Source organism: Girardinichthys multiradiatus, chromosome 9, assembly GCF_021462225.1.
Source record: "Girardinichthys multiradiatus isolate DD_20200921_A chromosome 9, DD_fGirMul_XY1, whole genome shotgun sequence".
NCBI classification, from domain to species: Eukaryota; Metazoa; Chordata; class Actinopteri; order Cyprinodontiformes; family Goodeidae; genus Girardinichthys; species Girardinichthys multiradiatus.
This window is the reverse complement of record NC_061802.1, coordinates 24,439,368-24,459,266: the sequence shown is the minus strand read 5'-3', so window position 1 is coordinate 24,459,266 and position 19,899 is coordinate 24,439,368. Positions and strand designations below refer to the sequence as shown.

The following is a 19,899-nucleotide window of genomic DNA, read 5'->3' as shown; positions in this document are numbered from 1 at the left end:
GTCCATGATGACTTCTGTTTGACTCATGTTTTTTTTAAAATTGCAAATATGGCCAAATGAGCTGGTTAACATGATTAAATGTGGGGCATCTAGGCTAAGTTGTATTTTCTACTTCTGTGTGTAAAAATGATGATGTGATCAGAGTATTTTAATTTCTAAATAGCAGACATCTTATCAGTTCTCAGGACTTGTAATCTCATTAATTTTTATTCTCTAAGAATAATTTCTGTCATAAATCACATTGGCTACATGCAGAAGTATAGATGATTCTTCTTATGATCATATTCTCTGCTGTTGGTTTCATTTTGACTATAAAGATTTTATAACTCATTTTCTGGGTATAGTTGATTTACACTGTAGAATGGTCACTGGTTACTGAAGGTAACTCATTTAGTGTGACCTACCTGGTACATTTGGCAGTGTAACCTGCTTTGCTACAACATAAGGCTATTTGGAGCAGAATAAATTTTGTGATAAAAGTACAGAATGATATAGTCAAGACAAACACATTGTGCTCAGTGTGTAAAAAGAAAAAAAAATGAAGGATAACTTAAGTTTCAAATTTGACTCAGGAAGTTCAGGTTGTGAATCAGTAATTTAACTTTAAATCAGTCTATGATCATTTTGTTGCCTTATTAATCTTAGGAAATGTGTCAAATGCATTCTTGTTTTGAGTTTTTTTTCCTGGGTGGTTATTTCCCTTCAACCCACAGGACAGTTTATTTTGGGGGTGCTTAGTAATACATATAAATTATGTTCATGCTGTGCCTGTAATAAATCTCACACTACAAAGGCAACCAACAACTCAATGTGCTGCACAAGGTGCCCTTTTTTTCCACTTGAACAACTGCCCCCCAAAATGTCTGTGCACGCCACTGTATATATATATATATATATACAGGGGTTGGACAATGAAACTGAAACACCTGTCATTTTAGTGTGGGAGGTTTCATGGCTAAATTGGACCAGCCTGGTAGCCAGTCTTCATTGATTGCACATTGCACCAGTAAGAGCAGAGTGTGAAGGTTCAATTAGCAGGGTAAGAGCACAGTTTTGATGAAAATATTGAAATGCACACAACATTATGGGTGACATACCAGAGTTCAAAAGAGGACAAATTGTTGGTGCACGTCTTGCTGGCACATCTGTGACCAAGACAGCAAGTCTTTGTGATGTATCAAGAGCCACGGTATCCAGGGTAATGTCAGCATACCACCAAGAAGGACGAACCACATCCAACAGGATTAACTGTGGACGCAAGAGGAAGCTGTCTGAAAGGGGTGCTAACCCGGATTGTATCCAAAAAACATAAAACCACGGCTGCCCAAATCACGGCAGAATTAAATGTGCACCTCAACTCTCCTGTTTCCACCAGAACTGTCCGTCGGGAGCTCCACAGGGTCAATATACATGGCCGGGCTGCTATAGCCAAACCTTTGGTCAATTATTCCAATGCCAAACGTTGGTTTCAATGGTGCAAGGAGCGCAAATCTTGGGCTGTGGACAATGTGAAACATGTATTGTTCTCTGATGAGTCCACCTTTACTGTTTTCCCCACATCCAGGAGAGTTACGGTGTGGAGAAGCCCCAAAGAAGCGTACCACCCAGACTGTTGCATGCCCAGAGTGAAGCATGGGGGTGGATCAGTGATGGTTTGGGCTGCCATATTATGGCATTCCCTTGGCCCAATACTTGTGCTAGATGGGCGCGTCACTGCCAAGGACTACCGAACCATTCTTGAGGACCATGTGCATCCAATGGTTCAAACATTGTATCTTGAAGGCGGTGCCGTGTATCAGGATGACAATGCACCAATACACACAGCAAGACTGGTGAAAGATTGGTTTGATGAACATGAAAGTGAAGTTGAACATTGCCCATGGCCTGCACAGTCACCAGATCTAAATATGATTGAGCCACTTTGGGGTGTTTTGGAGGAGTGAGTCAGGAAACGTTTTCCTCCACCAGTATCACGTAGTGACCTGGCCACTATCCTGCAAGAAGAATGGCTTAAAATCCCTCTGACTACTGTGCAGGACTTGTATATGTCATTCCCAAGACAAATTGATGCTGTATTGGCCGCAAAAGGAGGCCCTACACCATACTAATAAATTATTGTGGTCTAAAACCAAGTGTTTCAGTTTCATTGTCCAACCCCTGTATATATATATATATATATATATATATATATATATATATATATATATATATTATAAGTTGGGCAACAAATTAGCTGATCTTGAGGAGGTAGGACTTTTTCTGTTTTATTCACGATTGGGGATTTGTCATTTTAAGATTTTTCTGCACTATCTATTGTGATGCTTAAATTGTTACATTATTCTATAATGTATTTCTTGTTCTTTAATGTTATTTAATTTACCTGTTTTCTCTATTTTCCCCTATTGCAATTTGAACTTCCTTGTATATGAATGCTGCTTTATTAATAAGGTTGACTTGGCTTGCTTTGATAAAGAGGACTGGGAACATAACAAATTTAGTCAAAGTCTTAAAAGCAGTTTTTAGGCAGACATGCAGCACTAAACAAGGAGCTGTTTTTTTAAAAAATAAAGTAGATAGTTATATATACAGTTTTTATTGGTCTGATCTGTACTTACAGGTGCTTACAATGTGGGAAGACCTGGAGCTCCAGAAGAAAATTTCCGCTAAAGCAGCAGAGGGCAAATCCACAACGACAAAGCGTGGGGAGCGTAAGCTAACTTAGCACTATAGTCAAAATGTAAAAATTTAAGCTTGGTAGATATTGTGAAACTAATTTATGTCTGTATCTCCTGTTATCCACAGCTTGCTTTTGGAAATACTGTGTCTGACACGGACAAAAGGGGCAGATAGCCACTATGAAAACTTGCTGCAATGCTCAGCATAGCCTTAAAAACACCAGTAATTTAAACACACTGTATTTATTTTAGAACTATAGTGATGTACATTTTACGTGGCCCTAAGATACAGTCTGGAAACCTCTGAGCGATGTTGCTGTACATGCTGCCAAACAAGAATTTTATAATATAACAGAAATATTATTGAGTTCTTTAATTCATCTGGATTTCTAATTTAACCGCTGCTTGTGTTTTTGTTGCCCTCTCGTGGTTGAAGTCGGCATAACGTTTTCTTTACAGACCTGCCATTATCTCACTTTCCACTGCTTTTAGAAATAAACAAATGTTTGTTTTATTGTGTAAATAAAATTGTAATGTTTACTTTTTGTTTTGAAATTTCTGAAAAAATAAAAGATAAATTGCAAAGTCCCTTAAGAAAGTCATTTTAGTTGCAAACTAATCATTTTTGCATATTTGTTCTCCTAGTAATTTCCCTGCTATTATTCTTCTTATGAAAGGAAAGTGATCTCAAATAGTGTAAACACATGGTAATTTAACATGATGCACATCTATTTGAGGATTATGATATGCTGTAAAAGCAGATTAAATCGTATCACAGTTTAGTAAGAACCGATTGAGTGTTGCGTTGATTTTCAGTAGTTTACTCATTGTTACTCAAACAATGAGTAAAGCAGTTATTTTGACTTGGTTGTGCTTTTTTAGACCTATTTTATTTACATGCAAAAATTTAACAAATGCTTATAGGAATACACCACAGGAGTTCACCACATTTTGCATGAGCACAAACAAATTTGTTCATTTTTGTATTTTGTAATCATTCACCATGCACGTCTAATGACAGTCACGTCTTGCGATCTTTCTTTGGATTTCTGAGGATTTTAAAAAGACCTTAATGGGAAGATCACATGTTGGGAGCATGCAGTGAAATTTGTATTTAGTCCTCCTCAAGGCCGGGGACTTCTCAGTTTTTTTAATTAAATGGATATTTATCACTATGCAAGAGAACACACATACAGGGACGTGCACAGATAGACGCTAGGTGGTGCTAGAGCACCTGCCCTTTTATTCTTTGGAGAAAAAAGTGCCTTCCTAAAATCTTTTTTATTTATTTTATTTTTTACAGTGTATAGTGTGGGGCCCAAGGTAAAATTTCTGAATTGAAATGCCTATAATTCCAGTGCCCCACGTTTTGAAATCCGGGCTGCGTGCAGAGCGGAGCGGTGGACCAGCGCTGGTGCAGCTTACCTCTCCTCTCCTCCCCTCCGCCGTCAGATAGAGCCCTGCCCTGCCGACAGGCCGGCTAACACCATCCAGGAAACAAACAAAACGAATATTCTTGCTTCCTAAACTTCAGATGAAAACGTTAAAACTTCACCTGCCACTATTTTATCTAAACAGAACAGGCCAATAAATGGCATTCCTTTACCCGCTATGTCTTCTATGGCCGCCACCAGGCGCCAGGATAATGTCTACGATTTAACTCTTAGATTAAATTAGAAGAAATAAATAAATTCAAATCTGTCTCATAGATGTACGTATTACATTTGCTATTATGGTCCATGATGACTTCTGTTTGACTCATGTTTTTTTTTTAATTGCAAATATGGCCAAATGAGCTGGTTAACATTATTAAATGTGGGGCATCTAGGCTAAGTTGTATTTTCTACTTCTGTGTGTAAAAATGATGATGTGATCAGAGTATTTTAATTTCTAAATAGCAGACATCTTATCAGTTCTCAGGACTTGTAATCTCATTAATTTTTATTCTCTAAGAATAATTTCTGTCATAAATCACATTGGCTACATGCAGAAGTATAGATGATTCTTCTTATGATCATATTCTCTGCTGTTGGTTTCATTTTGACTATAAAGATTTTATAACTCATTTTCTGGGTATAGTTGATTTACACTGTAGAATGGTCACTGGTTACTGAAGATAACTCATTTAGTGTGACCTACCTGGTACATTTGGCAGTGTAACCTGCTTTGCTACAACATACAGGTCCTTCTCAAAATATTAGCATATTGTGATAAAGTTCATTATTTTCCATAATGTCATGATGAAAATTTAACATTCATATATTTTAGATTCATTGCACACTAACTGAAATATTTCAGGTCTTTTATTGTCTTAATACGGATGATTTTGGCATACAGCTCATGAAAACCCAAAATTCCTATCTCACAAAATTAGCATATCATTGAAAGGGTCTCTAAACGAGCTATGAACATAATCATCTGAATCAACAAGTTAACTCTAAACACCTGCAAAAGATTCCTGAGGCCTTTAAAACTCCCAGCCTGGTTCATCACTCAAAACCCCAATCATGGGTAAGACTGCCGACCTGACTGCTGTCCAGAAGGCCACTATTGACACCCTCAAGCAAGAGGGTAAGACACAGAAAGAAATTTCTGAACAAATAGGCTGTTCCCAGAGTGCTGTATCAAGGTACCTCAGTGGGAAGTCTGTGGGAAGGAAAAAGTGTGGCAGAAAACGCTGCACAACGAGAAGAGGTGACCGGACCCTGAGGAAGATTGTGGAGAAGGGCCGATTCCAGACCTTGGGGGACCTGCGGAAGCAGTGGACTGAGTCTGGAGTAGAAACATCCAGAGCCAGCGTGCACAGGCGTGTGCAGGAAATGGGCTACAGGTGCCGCATTCCCCAGACCTGGGCTACAGAGAAGCAGCACTGGACTGTTGCTCAGTGGTCCAAAGTACTTTTTTCGGATGAAAGCAAATTCTGCATGTCATTCGGAAATCAAGGTGCCAGAGTCTGGAGGAAGACTGGGGAGAAGGAAATGCCAAAATGCCAGAAGTCCAGTGTCAAGTACCCACAGTCAGTGATGGTCTGGGGTGCCGTGTCAGCTGCTGGTGTTGGTCCACTGTGTTTTATCAAGGGCAGGGTCAATGCAGCTAGTTATCAGGAGATTTTGGAGCACTTCATGCTTCCATCTGCTGAAAAGCTTTATGGAGATGAAGATTTCATTTTTCAGCACGACCTGGCACCTGCTCACAGTGCCAAAACCACTGGTAAATGGTTTACTGACCATGGTATCACTGTGCTCAATTGGCCTGCCAACTCTCCTGACCTGAACCCCATAGAGAATCTGTGGGATATTGTGAAGAGAACGTTGAGAGACTCAAGACCCAACACTCTGGATGAGCTAAAGGCCGCTATCGAAGCATCCTGGGCCTCCATAAGACCTCAGCAGTGCCACAGGCTGATTGCCTCCATGCCACGCCGCATGGAGGCAGTCATTTCTGCAAAAGGATTCCCGACCAAGAATTGAGTGCATAACTGTACATGATTATTTGAAGGTTGACGTTTTTTGTATTAAAAACACTTTTCTTTTATTGGTCGGATGCAATATGCTAATTTTGTGAGATAGGAATTTTGGGTTTTCATGAGCTGTTTGCCAAAATCATACGTATTAAGACAATAAAAGACCTGAAATATTTCAGTTAGTGTTTCATGAATCTAAAATATATGAATGTTAAATTTTCATCACGACATTATGGAAAATAATGAACTTTATCACAATATGCTAATATTTTGAGAAGGACCTGTAAGGCTATTTGGAGCAGAATAAATTTTGTGATAAAAGTACAGAATGATATAGTCAAGACAAACACATTGTGCTCAGTGTGTAAAAAGAAAAAAAATGAAGGATAACTTAAGTTTCAAATTTGACTCAGGAAGTTCAGGTTGTGAATCAGTAATTTAACTTTAAATCAGTCTATGATCATTTTGTTGCCTCATTAATCTTAGGAAATGTGTCAAATGCATTCTTGTTTTGAGTTTTTTTTCCTGGGTGGTTATTTCCCTTCAACCCACAGGACAGTTTATTTTGGGGGTGCTTAGTAATACATATAAATTATGTTCATGCTGTGCCTGTAATAAATCTCACACTACAAAGGCAACCAACAACTCAATGTGCTGCACAAGGTGCCCTTTTTTTCCACTTGAACAACTGCCCCCCAAAATGTCTGTGCACGCCACTGTATATATATATATATATATATATATATATATATATATATATATATACAGTGGTTGGACAATGAAATTGAAACACCTGTCATTTTAGTGTGGGAGGTTTCATGGCTAAATTGGACCAGCCAGGTAGCCAGTCTTCATTGATTGCACATTGCACCAGTAAGAGCAGAGTGTGAAGGTTCAATTAGCAGGGTAAGAGCACAGTTTTGATGAAAATATTGAAATGCACACAACATTATGGGTGACATACCAGAGTTCAAAAGAGGACAAATTGTTGGTGCACGTCTTGCTGGCGCATCTGTGACCAAGACAGCAAGTCTTTGTGATGTATCAAGAGCCACGGTATTCAGGGTAATGTCAGCATACCACCAAGAAGGACGAACCACATCCAACAGGATTAACTGTGGACGCAAGAGGAAGCTGTCTGAAAGGGATGTTCGGGTGCTAACCCGGATTGTATCCAAAAAACATAAAACCACGGCTGCCCAAATCACGGCAGAATTAAATGTGCACCTCAGCTCTCCTGTTTCCACCAGAACTGTCCGTCGGGAGCTCCACAGGGTCAATATACATGGCCGGGCTGCTATAGCCAAACCTTTGGTCAATTATTCCAATGCCAAACGTCGGTTTCAATGGTGCAAGGAGCGCAAATCTTGGGCTGTGGACAATGTGAAACATGTATTGTTCTCTGATGAGTCCACCTTTACTGTTTTCCCCACATCCAGGAGAGTTACGGTGTGGAGAAGCCCCAAAGAAGTGTACCACCCAGACTGTTGCATGCCCAGAGTGAAGCATGGGGGTGGATCAGTGATGGTTTGGGCTGCCATATCATGGCATTCCCTTGGCCCAATACTTGTGCTAGATGGGCGCGTCACTGCCAAGGACTACTGAACCATTCTTGAGGACCATGTGCATCCAATGGTTCAAACATTGTATCTTGAAGGCGGTGCCGTGTATCAGGATGACAATGCACCATTACACACAGCAAGACTGGTGAAAGATTGGTTTGATGAACATGAAAGTGAAGTTGAACATCTCCCATGTCCTGCACAGTCACCAGATCTAAATATGATTGAGCCACTTTGGGGTGTTTTGGAGGAGCGAGTCAGGAAACGTTTTCCTCCACCAGTATCACGTAGTGACCTGGCCACTATCCTGCAAGAAGAATGGCTTAAAATCCCTCTGACTACTGTGCAGGACTTGTATTTGTCATTCCCAAGACAAATTGACGCTGTATTGGCCGCAAAAGGAGGCCCTACACCATACTAATAAATTATTGTGGTCTAAAACCAAGTGTTTCAGTATCATTGTCCAACCCCTGTATATATATATATATATATATATATATATATATATATATATATATATATATAGTACAGACCAAAGGTTTGGACACACCTTCTCATTCAAAGAGTTGTCTTTATTTTCATGACTATGAATATTGTAGCTTCACACTGAAGGCATCAAAACTATGAATTAACACATGTGGAATTATATACTGAACAAAAAAGTGTGAAACAACTGAAAATATGTCTTATATTCTAGGTTCTTCAAAGTAGCCACCTTTTGCTTTGATTACTGCTCCGCACACTCTTGGCATTCTGTTGATGAGCTTCAAGAGGTAGTCACCGGAAATGGTTTTCCTACAGTCTTGAAGGAGTTCCCAAGATGCTTAGCACTTGTTGGCCCTTTTGCCTTCACTCTGCGGTCCAGCTCACCCCAAACCATCTCGATTGGGTTCAGGTCCGGTGACTGTGGAGGCCAGGTCATCTGGCGCAGCACCCCATCACTCTCCTTGGTCAAATAGCCCTAACACAGCCTGGAGGTGTGTTTGGGGTCATTGTCCTGTTGAAAAATAAATGATGGTCCAACTAAACACAAACCGGATGGAATAGCATGCCACTGCAAGATGCTGTGGTAGCCATGCTGGTTCAGTATGCCTTCAATTTTGAATAAATCTCCAACAGTGTCACCAGCAAAGCACCCCCACACCATCACACCTCCTCCTCCATGCTTCACGGTGGGAACCAGGCATGTAGAGGCCATCCGTTCACCTCTTCTGCGCCGCACAAATACACAGTGGTTGGAACCAAAGATCTCAAACTTGGACTCATCAGACCAAAGCACAGATTTCCACTGGTCTAATGTCCATTCCTTGTGTTCTTTAGCCCAAACAAGTCTCTTCTGCTTGTTGCCTGTCCTCAGCAGTGGTTTCCTAGCAGCTATTTTACCATGAAGGCCTGATTCACACAGTCTCCTCTTAACAGTTGTTCTAGAGATGTGTCTGCTGCTAGAACTCTGTGTGGCATTGACCTGTTCTCTAATCTGAGCTGCTGTTAACCTGCGATTTCTGAGGCTGGTGACTCGGATGAACTTATCGTCCGCAGCAGAGGTGACTCTTGGTCTTCCTTTCCTGGGGCAGTCCTCATGTGAGCCAGTTTCTTTGTAGCGCTTGATGGGTTTTGCAACTGCACTTGGGGACAGTTTCAAAGTTTTCCCAATTGTTTGGACTGACTGACCTTCATTTCTTAAAGTAATGATGGCCACTCGTTTTTCTTTACTTAGCTGCTTTTTTCTTGCCATAATACAAATTCTAACAGCCTATTCAGTAGGACTATCAGCTGTGTACTGTATCCACATCCTGCACAACACAACTGACGGTCCCAACCCCATTTATAAGGCTTGAAATCCCACTTATTGAACCTGACAGGGCACACCTGTGAAGTGAAAACCATTTCAGGTGACTACCTCTTGAAGCTCATCAACAGAATGCCAAGAGTGTGCGGAGCAGTAATCAAATCAAAAGGTGGCTACTTTGAAGAACCTAGAATATAAGACATATTTTCAGTTGTTTCACACTTTTTTGCTCAGTATATAATTCATAATGTGTTAATTCATAGTTTTGATGCATTCAGTGTGAAGCTACAATATTCATAGTCATGAAAATACAGACAAGTCTTTGAATGAGAAGGTGCGTCCAAACATTTGGTCTGTACTGTATACATTTATAAAACCTTAAAAATGAAAGCAGAAAATGTTTTACATGCTGGTTTAATGCATTCCTCTCTGAAAGGCATGATATATTGTTTCAGACGCTGCTCAGATGAATGGCATACTCTGATTAAAAAGTTGGCTGGACAGGAGAAAATCCGTTAAGATGAGTAGAAAATGAGCCCCTAAGCTAAAATGATCTCAGATGCTTTATAATGGAAACCAAAACCAGAAAAAATGGATGAAAATGGAAAATTACAATGCCAACAAACTGCTAAGTGCATGCCAACTTAGTTCCAGATCACTGATATTAATCTTATGGAGAAGCCAGCCAAATCACTGGACATTAATCAAATAAAAAACTTGTGGACTGACATCAAACATGTTGTGCCTGGGGCCAAAGTAGAAATATGCAGAGGAATTTTGGAATGTAGTCCAATCAAGGGGTGGAATACCTGTTCCCAGGTACCAGAAGTGGCCTATGGGATAACAACACTTTCTTACAGTGTTCACACCTGTCAGAAGTTTCATGTGTTTCTAGACAGATACGATTTTATATTAAAGCTAACATGCCACATGTATTGAAAGCATATGGAGAACACAATGAGCCCACCAAAATGTAGGCTCTCAATACAACTACCATACAACTGCAATACGTGAATGCATACTTTAGTTTAACTGTTTACTCTTTACATGAAGGCTGTTATCAACAGCTAGCAGGTTGCTGTTGTCTGTTGGCCCTGTCACTTTTCAGCTCTTTCCCCGGAAGGAGGTTTTCCAGAAATACAGAAATTATCTGTTTCAGTTCAGCTCAGAAAAGGGAAGCAGAGAGGCCTGATAAGTCTACATCAGGAAATATGCAACCAGCCACTATTTTAACAGTTTTTAAGGTGTATATATAGTAGGTTAAATCTGCAGAAACAATGTGAAAACACTCAATCTTTATATACCTAAAACCAAAAATATATGCACCAAAAGGCTGGTGATAAATAAGTTGTTAACGTACGTTTTTTAAATTACCAATGACAAAAGGCATCAAGAGTTTTTTAGCTCACCATAGTTAACCTTGCCTTTCCATGTCTGCAATTATCAGCATTAAATATGGGATGTCTTTTTGGGCTGACATGTTGGTGGAGAAGAAGGCAGGAAGCTTTGACAGGCAGTGAGCACACATCTTAGTTAGACAGCAGAGCAGCTCAGCGCACAGCAACCACCAGACCGTGATGGAGCCCTGCGTCGAAGGTTAGTTAAAACTCTCTCTTTTCTTGCTGTTCATCTCTACGCCAGTTTTGATATTTTATTCACTGCTATTTGAAAAATACTGTAACTCTAATTTCTGAATCTCTATCAAAACTAACTTCTCACTTTGTGAATTTATTAAAAATATTTTAGTTTTCTTTTTTTTTATTGTATAGGTACACTGTGGATGATACTCACCCTGATCATGACACCTCTCCTTAATTGCAACAACTTTTGCCCTGACATCTGTCAGTGCCGATCTTCTGGGCACATCACCTGCAGCGGCCACGATGCAAAAGACGTGCTGCAGCAGCTGACTGTCCACACATACACTCTGCTTCTCGACAAGGCGAACATGAAGATTCTCAGTGAGAGGAGTCTGGCAGATAAGGATCTCCTGCTACGCTTTGGTCTGATCAACAGCCACCTGCACACCATCCATCCTTTGGCCTTCCAAGCAGCTCCTCAGCTCAAGTCTGTCAAGCTGACAGACAATGATCTATCCACCCTTCCTGCTCGGGTGTTCAGTCCACTCACCGTGGTGGAGGAGATTTACTTAGATGGGAACCAGCTGGAGATCATTGGTCCTGATATGTTTGAGGGGCTTGATGGGTTGCTGACTCTGGATTTGAGCCGCAATAAGATCAGAAACCTTCCCTCTGACATATTTCATGGATTAACCAACCTCATTATTCTGAACTTGGGCAGGAACAACATAAAGAAGCTGCCTCCTACAATGTTTCACTCCCTGACTAAACTTCAGATGCTCAGGATCTACTTTAATGAGCTAGAGGTGTTGGAGGCGGGGATCTTTGATCAACTCGTGAACCTCAAAGTTCTGAATCTCCATCACAACCAGATCAAAAGCCTTCCACCACAAGTGTTTTGGTCACTGGAGAACCTGACCGACCTCACCCTGTCCTCCAACCACCTTGAGGGTGTTCCACACAAGAGCTTCTACAACATGCCTAGGCTCAAAAAACTCACAATTTACAGCAACCCCCTGTCATCTTTGCCGGATGACTTGATGGGTCACATGCCAAACATTACACAGTTTTATTTGTACGATACCAAACTCCCCACTGTTCCAGGAAATCTGTTCGCCAACATGTCCGGGCTGCTGGAGCTAAACTTACATTTAAATGACAAGCTGAGGTACTTACCACCAGATCTTTTCTGCTGTCTTCCCAATCTTAAAAAGCTCTCTTTGAGAAACAACACCCTTCAGGATCTTCATCCTAATCTTTTTTCCACACTAACCACACTGGACATACTCCTCCTCAACGACAACAAATTGAAGACCCTACCTGAGAACATTTTTCAGAATCTTACATTACTTGTGACCAATAATTTGAAAAACAACAATCTCAATACACTTCCAGGAGATATTTTCTTGTCAAACACAGCCTTGAAAGCACTTAGCCTAAGTGGCAATCCCTGGAATTGTAATTGTGCTATAAGAGGAATCGCAAAGTGGATCAGACAAAATGAGCATGTTGTTCTTGACAAAGATGACGTGATATGTCACAGTCCGCTGTATAACTTGCTGCGCGGTCTCCAATCTCTGCCTGATGACGAATTCAACTTTTGTGATGAAAAAGGAAAGACAGGTTTTTTTCTGACAGAAACTAACACATATAAACACACCCAAACACCGCAATACTCTTCAGTCACTCCAACTAAGAAATCAACCACCTTAGCCAACACCATAGCCTCCAGTCATACTGATGAAGCTCCCACTGTCTCACATATTTTTCATGACATTTTGGTGGTTGAACAGGGGCCTGCTTATGTTCACCATAACATCCACAATGGCTGGGTGTACGTGTGGTTTCTGCCGTCAGGTTCGGCTCTGGTTGGATCCATAATGTTTTGCTACATCCTTCTTTTAGCCATGGGTTTGATGCTCATTCTCGCTGCCATATATGGCATGTATTGTCTCAGCACAGTCATGGACAAGCTGAAGGCTGAGTGTGCACATGAGGAGGAGCATGCTGTGTTATCAGGCCTGGTGCACACTTGAAGATAAGCGGTCCCTTTTCACAAAACTTTCCTTCTAAATGGCTACTATTGTTTGTTGCCTTCATTGCTAATGTGCTTTAATTTTAAAACAGGCTTTAAAATGTTATAATCTAAATGCTTGTTTCGTAAATAGTAAAAACAGATTTAAAAAGCGTGCAAGAAAACATATATGTAGTATGCAAAACAATATGGGTGTATATGTGTATATGAGCGTATAGATGGTTGCTTATATAAAGGTGCAAAGACCAAAACAATTTTGATAACATTTCTTTATGTCATAGATTGTTTCATGGCTGATCAACAAAATTGCTTTTTTGCTTTTTTATTTCTCTACCAACCTACTATTACCTGTATGAAATGTGTGCACTTTTCAATTACCAGTAACAGTTACTACATCAATTATATGTAAAAGTAAATGAAACTACATTTGATTAATAAGTCTTCATAATTCCTAAAGCAGAACCAATTTGCTGCAGTATATTTTATCTTGAAATAAATGATCAGAAACCAAAAAAGAAAAGAAAAAAATATATATGTTGGGATTTGTTTCCCCCTGGTGATTAATCATGTGTACGTGGTTTTGAGAGAGATTTTCAGTGATGGTGAAAATGTTGGAAAAGTTTGGTACAGTAAAAATACTATTATATTGACGTAAACATATTTAAATGAAGGCACAACTTAAATTTCAATGTAAAGGTAATACTGGCTTATTGTTTACTGGGAGTGAAAAAGTGATGAGTCATGAGATCTTCCGAAATCAAACTAAATAAAAATGATGATGATAAAAGATATTTATGCCTTACAAAGATTTTGTAACTTGATTTTTGATTGTGAGTCAAGTCGGAAAAGAAAAGGCACCATCACTCTTAGCCTTTAATTTTTAAGGGGTAGGGTCCCGCAGTTGTTTTTGTGGCATAGGGGAGGGCTAAAGGAATTTACCTTGTAGGTCTTGAAATGGTCTTTGACACACCATCAAACAAAGAGGTAGGAACTGCTCTACAAACTCTGCAAAAATGCAAACATTTTCTCAATAAACACATTTAATGGCTCAATATTCACTGTAATGTCTGCTTTGAAGTGTTCTGATATATTGTATTTCCACTTTTAACTTTTGCAGATCATTAGAAGAAATTGCAAAAATAAAACATTTCTTAATCTTAGACAACTTAGTTCAATGCATACTAATGCAAAGAAAAAAAATCTCAGTTTAAAATATATTTGGTCACAAGAATAAAAGCAGGACATATTTTATTTGCTCTTAAATTTACCCTAATAATACAAAAATACATATTGTACAAAGTATGTAAAGCTCTGACATTCCCAAATATGCTTATGGTCATATTAGTCATCAGTATACTGCAAGTGCTGCATATCAGAAAATTTGCTATTGCAATATAAAGGTTAGCTATTTTGTAACAACTGCACACCAAGTATATATTTTTTGTAAGTATAGCAGCAATACCTTATCAAACATGCAAACACATCAAAATAGATTATTTGGTCAGAAGGGAACATTTCGCAATATATTTTAATTCTTCAATTCAGTTTCAATTCAATTCAATTCAGTTTATTTATATTGCGTCAATTCACAACACATGTTGTCTCAAGGCACTTCATAACAGTCAGGTTCATACATTCCAATTAATCCTAACCATTGAACAGTGCAGTCAGATTCAGTTATTTATTCAAATTGGATAAAAAGTTTTTGTGTCTAAGGAAACCCAGCAGATTGCATCCAGTCAGTGACTTGCAGCATTCCCTCCTCCCGGATGAGCATGTAGAGACAGTGGACAGTCACTGGCGTTGACTTTGCAGCAATCCCTCATACTGAGCATGCATGTAGCGACAGTGGAGAGGAAAAACTCCCTTTTAACAGGAAGAAACGTCCAGCAGAACAAGGCTCAGTGTGAGCTGGAATCTGCCACTGGGGGTTTGAGAGAACAGAGCAGAGACACAAAGAGAACACAGAAGCACTGATCCAGGAGTACTTTCTATGGGAAGGAAAAGTAAATGTTAATGGATGTACCTCCTTTAGTCGTTTCACCTAGAAAGAAAGAACAGATAAACTCTGAGCCAGTTTTCAAGGTTAGAGTCTGAAAGAGAGCACATAGAGTTAGTCAAAGTAAAAGCTCAGTCAACTGCCATGTCTAGGAGAGAGAAAGGGTTAAACAGTGAAAGACAGAACCATGTGGGTCATTGGTAGAGGGTGAGCATTAAGTTGTTGCCAGCAGAAGCTTTGACGATGCCCCTCTCCAGAGAGGTGTCACAGGTAGACACAGAGTCAGGCCAGGTGTAGCTTCTAGGAAGATAAAAGAGAAAGAACAAAGTTAAAAGCTGAAATAACAGCAAATAATGCAAAATTGGAGAGTAGTGTGAGAATGTAGCGAAGAGGGTGAAAGTGGTCATTATGTCCTCCAGCAGCCTAAGCCTATAGAAGCATAACTACAGATAGCTCAGGATAACCTAAGCCACTCTAACTATAAGCTTTATCAAAAAGGAAAGTTTTAAGCCTAGCCTTAAAAGTAGACAGTTTGTCCATCTAGAGCCCACTGATGACCATTGTTATACTAAAAACCACAATGATTGGGATACCTCTCTCTGTCAGACTGATTATAACCATTGGAAAAGAGAAGGGGTCATACGGGTAGCAGAAATGGAGAGTGTGTTTGCACCTCAACCATACCTGAGCCGGTTTAGGCTAAACCTGACTCCCCCTTACTCCATCCAACAGGTAGGGAAGAAGATGGAGGTAAAAATATGGAAGATAGCTCAGGATAACCTAAGCCACTCTAACTATAAGCTTTATCAAAAAGGAAAGTTTTAAGCCTAGCCTTAAAAGTAGACAGGGTGTCTGCCTCATGGACTAAAACTGGGAGCTGGTTCCACAGGAGAGGAACCTGATAACTAAAGGATCTGCCTCCCATTTTAATTCTAGAAACTCTAGGAACCACCAGTAAACCTGCAGTCTGAGAACGAAGTGCTCTGTTAGGAACATATGGAACAATCAGATCTCTGATGTATGATGGAGTTAAATCATTAAGGGCTTTATATGTGAGGAGGAGAATTTTAAATTCTATTCTGGATTTAACAGGGAGCCAATGAAGGGAAGCTAAAATAGGGGAAATATGATCTCTCTTTTTAATTTTCATCAGAACTCTTGCTGCAGCATTTTGTATCAGCTGAAGGCCTTTCACTGCATTTTGTGGACATCCTGATAGTAAAGAATTACAATAGTCCAGCCTTGAAGTAACAAATGCATGGACTAGTTTTTCAGCGTCACTCCTGGACAGGATATTTCTAATTTTGGCAATGTTCCGGAGATGAAAGAAGGAAGCTGAGCAGTTTCAGTGCTATGATGAGCTCTGAAGCCTGACTGAAACTCTTCAAACAGATCATTGCTGTGTAAATGCTTACACATTTGATTAGCAACTATTTTCTCAAGAATTTTAGATAAGAATGGAAGATTGGATATAGGTCTGTAATTTTTCAAGTCATCTTGATCAAGCGAAGGTTTCTTAAGTAAAGGTTTAATTACTGCTACCTTAAAAGCTTGTGGTACCTATCCATTTACTAAGGATAAATTAATCATATCTAAAATGGGGCTGGTAATCAGAGGGAACACTTACTTAAATAATTTGGTTGGGGTTGGGTCTAACATACAAGTTGAAGGTTTAGATGAAGCTCTGATAACTCAGGAAGCTCCACAGGATCAAATCAGTCCAAACACAGATCAGGTTCTACACTTACTTCCAATGTTGTCTCACTTGCTGAAGATGAAGTAATCATCTTCCTGAACAAAGTAAAACAATGTGTACTACAGGAGAGTTGGAGCAGAACTTTACACTTAATCATTTACTATTAGTTTAAATGTTTGAAGATTAAATAACAATCATTAACAAATGTTAAAAATATTAGGCTGTAATTGTTAAATGTCCATGTGTTAAAGTAGGACAAACAGTACAGGATTTGAATTCCTACCCTACAGCAGTGTCATAGAAAGACTAGATGGCATACACTTAATGCTTTTTATTTATTTTCATTTTAGAAAATTTAGACTTGACATGAACTTGCCTCTCAAAGATTTTGTGTAAGTATTAGGAATAACTAAACAAACAGTACTTAAAAAATAAATATATTGGCTGTTAATGTTGTTTGTGTTGTTATTATACCTCTGTTTAACTGACTTAGTAATGCCTGAATGCTCAATTGTTTTGTGGGTTGGGAGCCTAAAAGTATGGAAGCCACTGTTATAAAATATTATCATCAGATATTCATATAATTTATTTCAAATGCAGGTTCTTATTGCATGTGTGTAATAAAGAAAAGTAATAAAAATATTCTACTTAACTTTGTGTTTTTTAACTTTACCATTACCATTTAACTGTTATTTGAACATTCATTAAGCAACATGTTGTGGTGCAAAAAGTTAAGCTGCTGCTGCAGACATACAGAGAAGTGGAGGCAAGTAATACTTCTGTAAATGACAAGCATCATATCTCAAATGTGTATTCGTGTACTTCAGTGCTTAAAACTTAAGACTTGCTTTTAATTATATGTTTAGATCAGAAGACAAAAATATTTTTCTGACCTTTACCTGCAGTCGCTGCAGGCCTCATAAATACTGCCAATTTGGGTGTCATAATATTGTTGTTCTGCCTCTTCCACCTCTAATTACCTTCACATCTGGTATCTGTTTATATTTCTTGTAAGTCAGCTGTAAACATGTAGTCTGTAGCAAATCAAAGAAGAATCATATATATTCTGCCAACACTGCACCAATAAATGAATGCCAGCACATATTTAAGGTTTAATACCTCACAAGCTTTCTCCTGGAGTACCTAACCGTTATTTTCTTAGCTTTATCTGTATTTAAATGCCTTACAGAGTTGATGTGACAGAGAAAAGTGCTCTCCAACGGCGAATCACAGTTTGGCTACCGGGAATTTTAGTAAGTCTTTTGTCAAAGCTGTGAAAACAGGAAGCAGATTGAGCTGTGATTCAGCTCTCACAATGTACAGAGAGTTTGCGAGGTTACCCATTGTTTTGCAAAACATCCTTGGTGTGATTTCACAAGCATCCACTATGAGATAAAACCACAACAATGTGCAGAGAACTACATCCACTACAAGTGTTCAGTTTCAGGGGCCAGCTCAAGATCATCTTCAAATGAACATTTAAACTGCTTCAATCAACTTTTAAAAAGACATAATAAAAGCTTAAAATAAAGGTTATATTTTTTACACAATGGTAAGATCTAGACTGACTCTTCTGGTGTCGTACAATCGAGTTTATCTGCTAACCACACAAGTAAGCTCCCGACTAATGTAATCCACACAAAGTGCCAACACATGCTGCAAATTCCATGGGAAGCGATGAGAATTTAAAGCATAAAGCAAACAAAAGAGGATAAATTGGCAAACAGGAGCCAAGTACATTGCTATGACAACGGGTGATTAGGCCTTTCCAGTACGCTGAGCCCACACAACAGCAGGCGCAAGCAGATCAACCATCACTGTGAAACTGGTTGAGCTTGAGAAAAGGAAGCTGCACGGACCTGTCGAATATATGACTCCAGTGGAATAAAATGGCTGAAAGATAAAAACAAAAACAAAGCTGTTGACTCCTGCCTTAGTGATATGAGGGGGACTTATTTATGATGAATTGACAGGAACCTGATGTTCTGAGAGACTCTACAAAGTAAACTAAACTCTTGTCATGGTACCCTATTAAACCATGTGAAATTATGCTACTTTATAGTGCAGAAGTTAACTGCTAAATGTTGGTATTTTTGCCATTTTGCTAATATAAACTATTCAGTTTGACTATTGACTATTTAAGATAAATAGGTTTACAAACAAAACAACAAGTGTAAATATACCTGTGTGGATTTATCATTTAAATGACAAACAACTGAAAATCCCATCCTTGGTAAAAATGAATAAATCATTTAATTCCAAGTTTTACATATTTTGTGTGTATGTAAGGTTTTTGATGAGTAGAACATAATCAGTCACAAACTTTTCCATTTTAACATAACCTTTATTTAAAAGATAATGACATTATGAAATCGGTGGTTTGGTAAAGTTAAGCTTAAATTTAAATTATTTTACCTTTAATTATTTATACCTTCCCTCCATCCAGGACTTATACAGGTCTAAGGTCAGGAAAAGAGCTGCTAAAATCTCTGCAGACCCCACACACCCTGCACATAAACTGTTCAGAGCTTTACCTTCAGGCCGCCGCTACAGAGCACTGTTTACTAAAACCAGCCGCCACAAAGACAGTTTCTTCCCCCAGGCTGTTTCTCTGTTGAACATTCAATAGACTACAAAACAACAGCATACAGATGTTGCAAATGCACCTTTTTATTATATATGTGTATATTGTACATTGTAAATATGTATATTCTGTAATGCAAAAACAAAACAAAAGAGCAAAGTGTACCGGAGTCAAATTCCTTGTTTGTGTGTATGAACTTGGCAATAAAGCTGATTCTGATTCTGATATATATATAGGACAGGACAGGAAGATCTTAAAAGAAAGGAATTCAGCATATAAGGACCAAAACCAGGGAGGCAATCAAGATATATCCTGCTTATGTATATAAAAAAATGTTAGTACAAATGTAAATAACAAGATAGTGAAAAGTATTGTTTTAGATTTTGCCTCTGTTCCCACACTCCAGGAAAAACTGAGAGATTGTTCCAGTGTCTTGTTTACATAAAGTATATAATACACCAATTTCCACAAATTTTGCAATAAAGACTTTAACGGGGTATGTTTAAGGGAGAATTG

General features: G+C 38.9%; 1 protein-coding gene and 1 long non-coding RNA gene across 2 annotated transcripts; both read left to right on the top strand.

Moving 5' to 3' along the window:
• The first annotated feature begins 2,215 nt into the window (after positions 1–2,215).
• LOC124874508 lies at positions 2,216–3,263 on the top strand. The gene is made up of 3 exons (XR_007039819.1): positions 2,216–2,247; positions 2,618–2,708; positions 2,803–3,263. It is a non-coding gene; the product is annotated as an uncharacterized LOC124874508 (long non-coding RNA).
• A 7,581-nt stretch (positions 3,264–10,844) lies between these two features.
• Positions 10,845–14,158, top strand: LOC124874163 (platelet glycoprotein V). Its single transcript, XM_047375405.1, has 2 exons — positions 10,845–11,085; positions 11,259–14,158. Exons 1-2 carry the CDS (start codon positions 11,067–11,069, stop codon positions 13,103–13,105), a joined length of 1,866 nt encoding a protein of 621 aa, XP_047231361.1. The 5' UTR covers positions 10,845–11,066; the 3' UTR covers positions 13,106–14,158.
• The last annotated feature ends 5,741 nt before the right edge of the window (positions 14,159–19,899 follow it).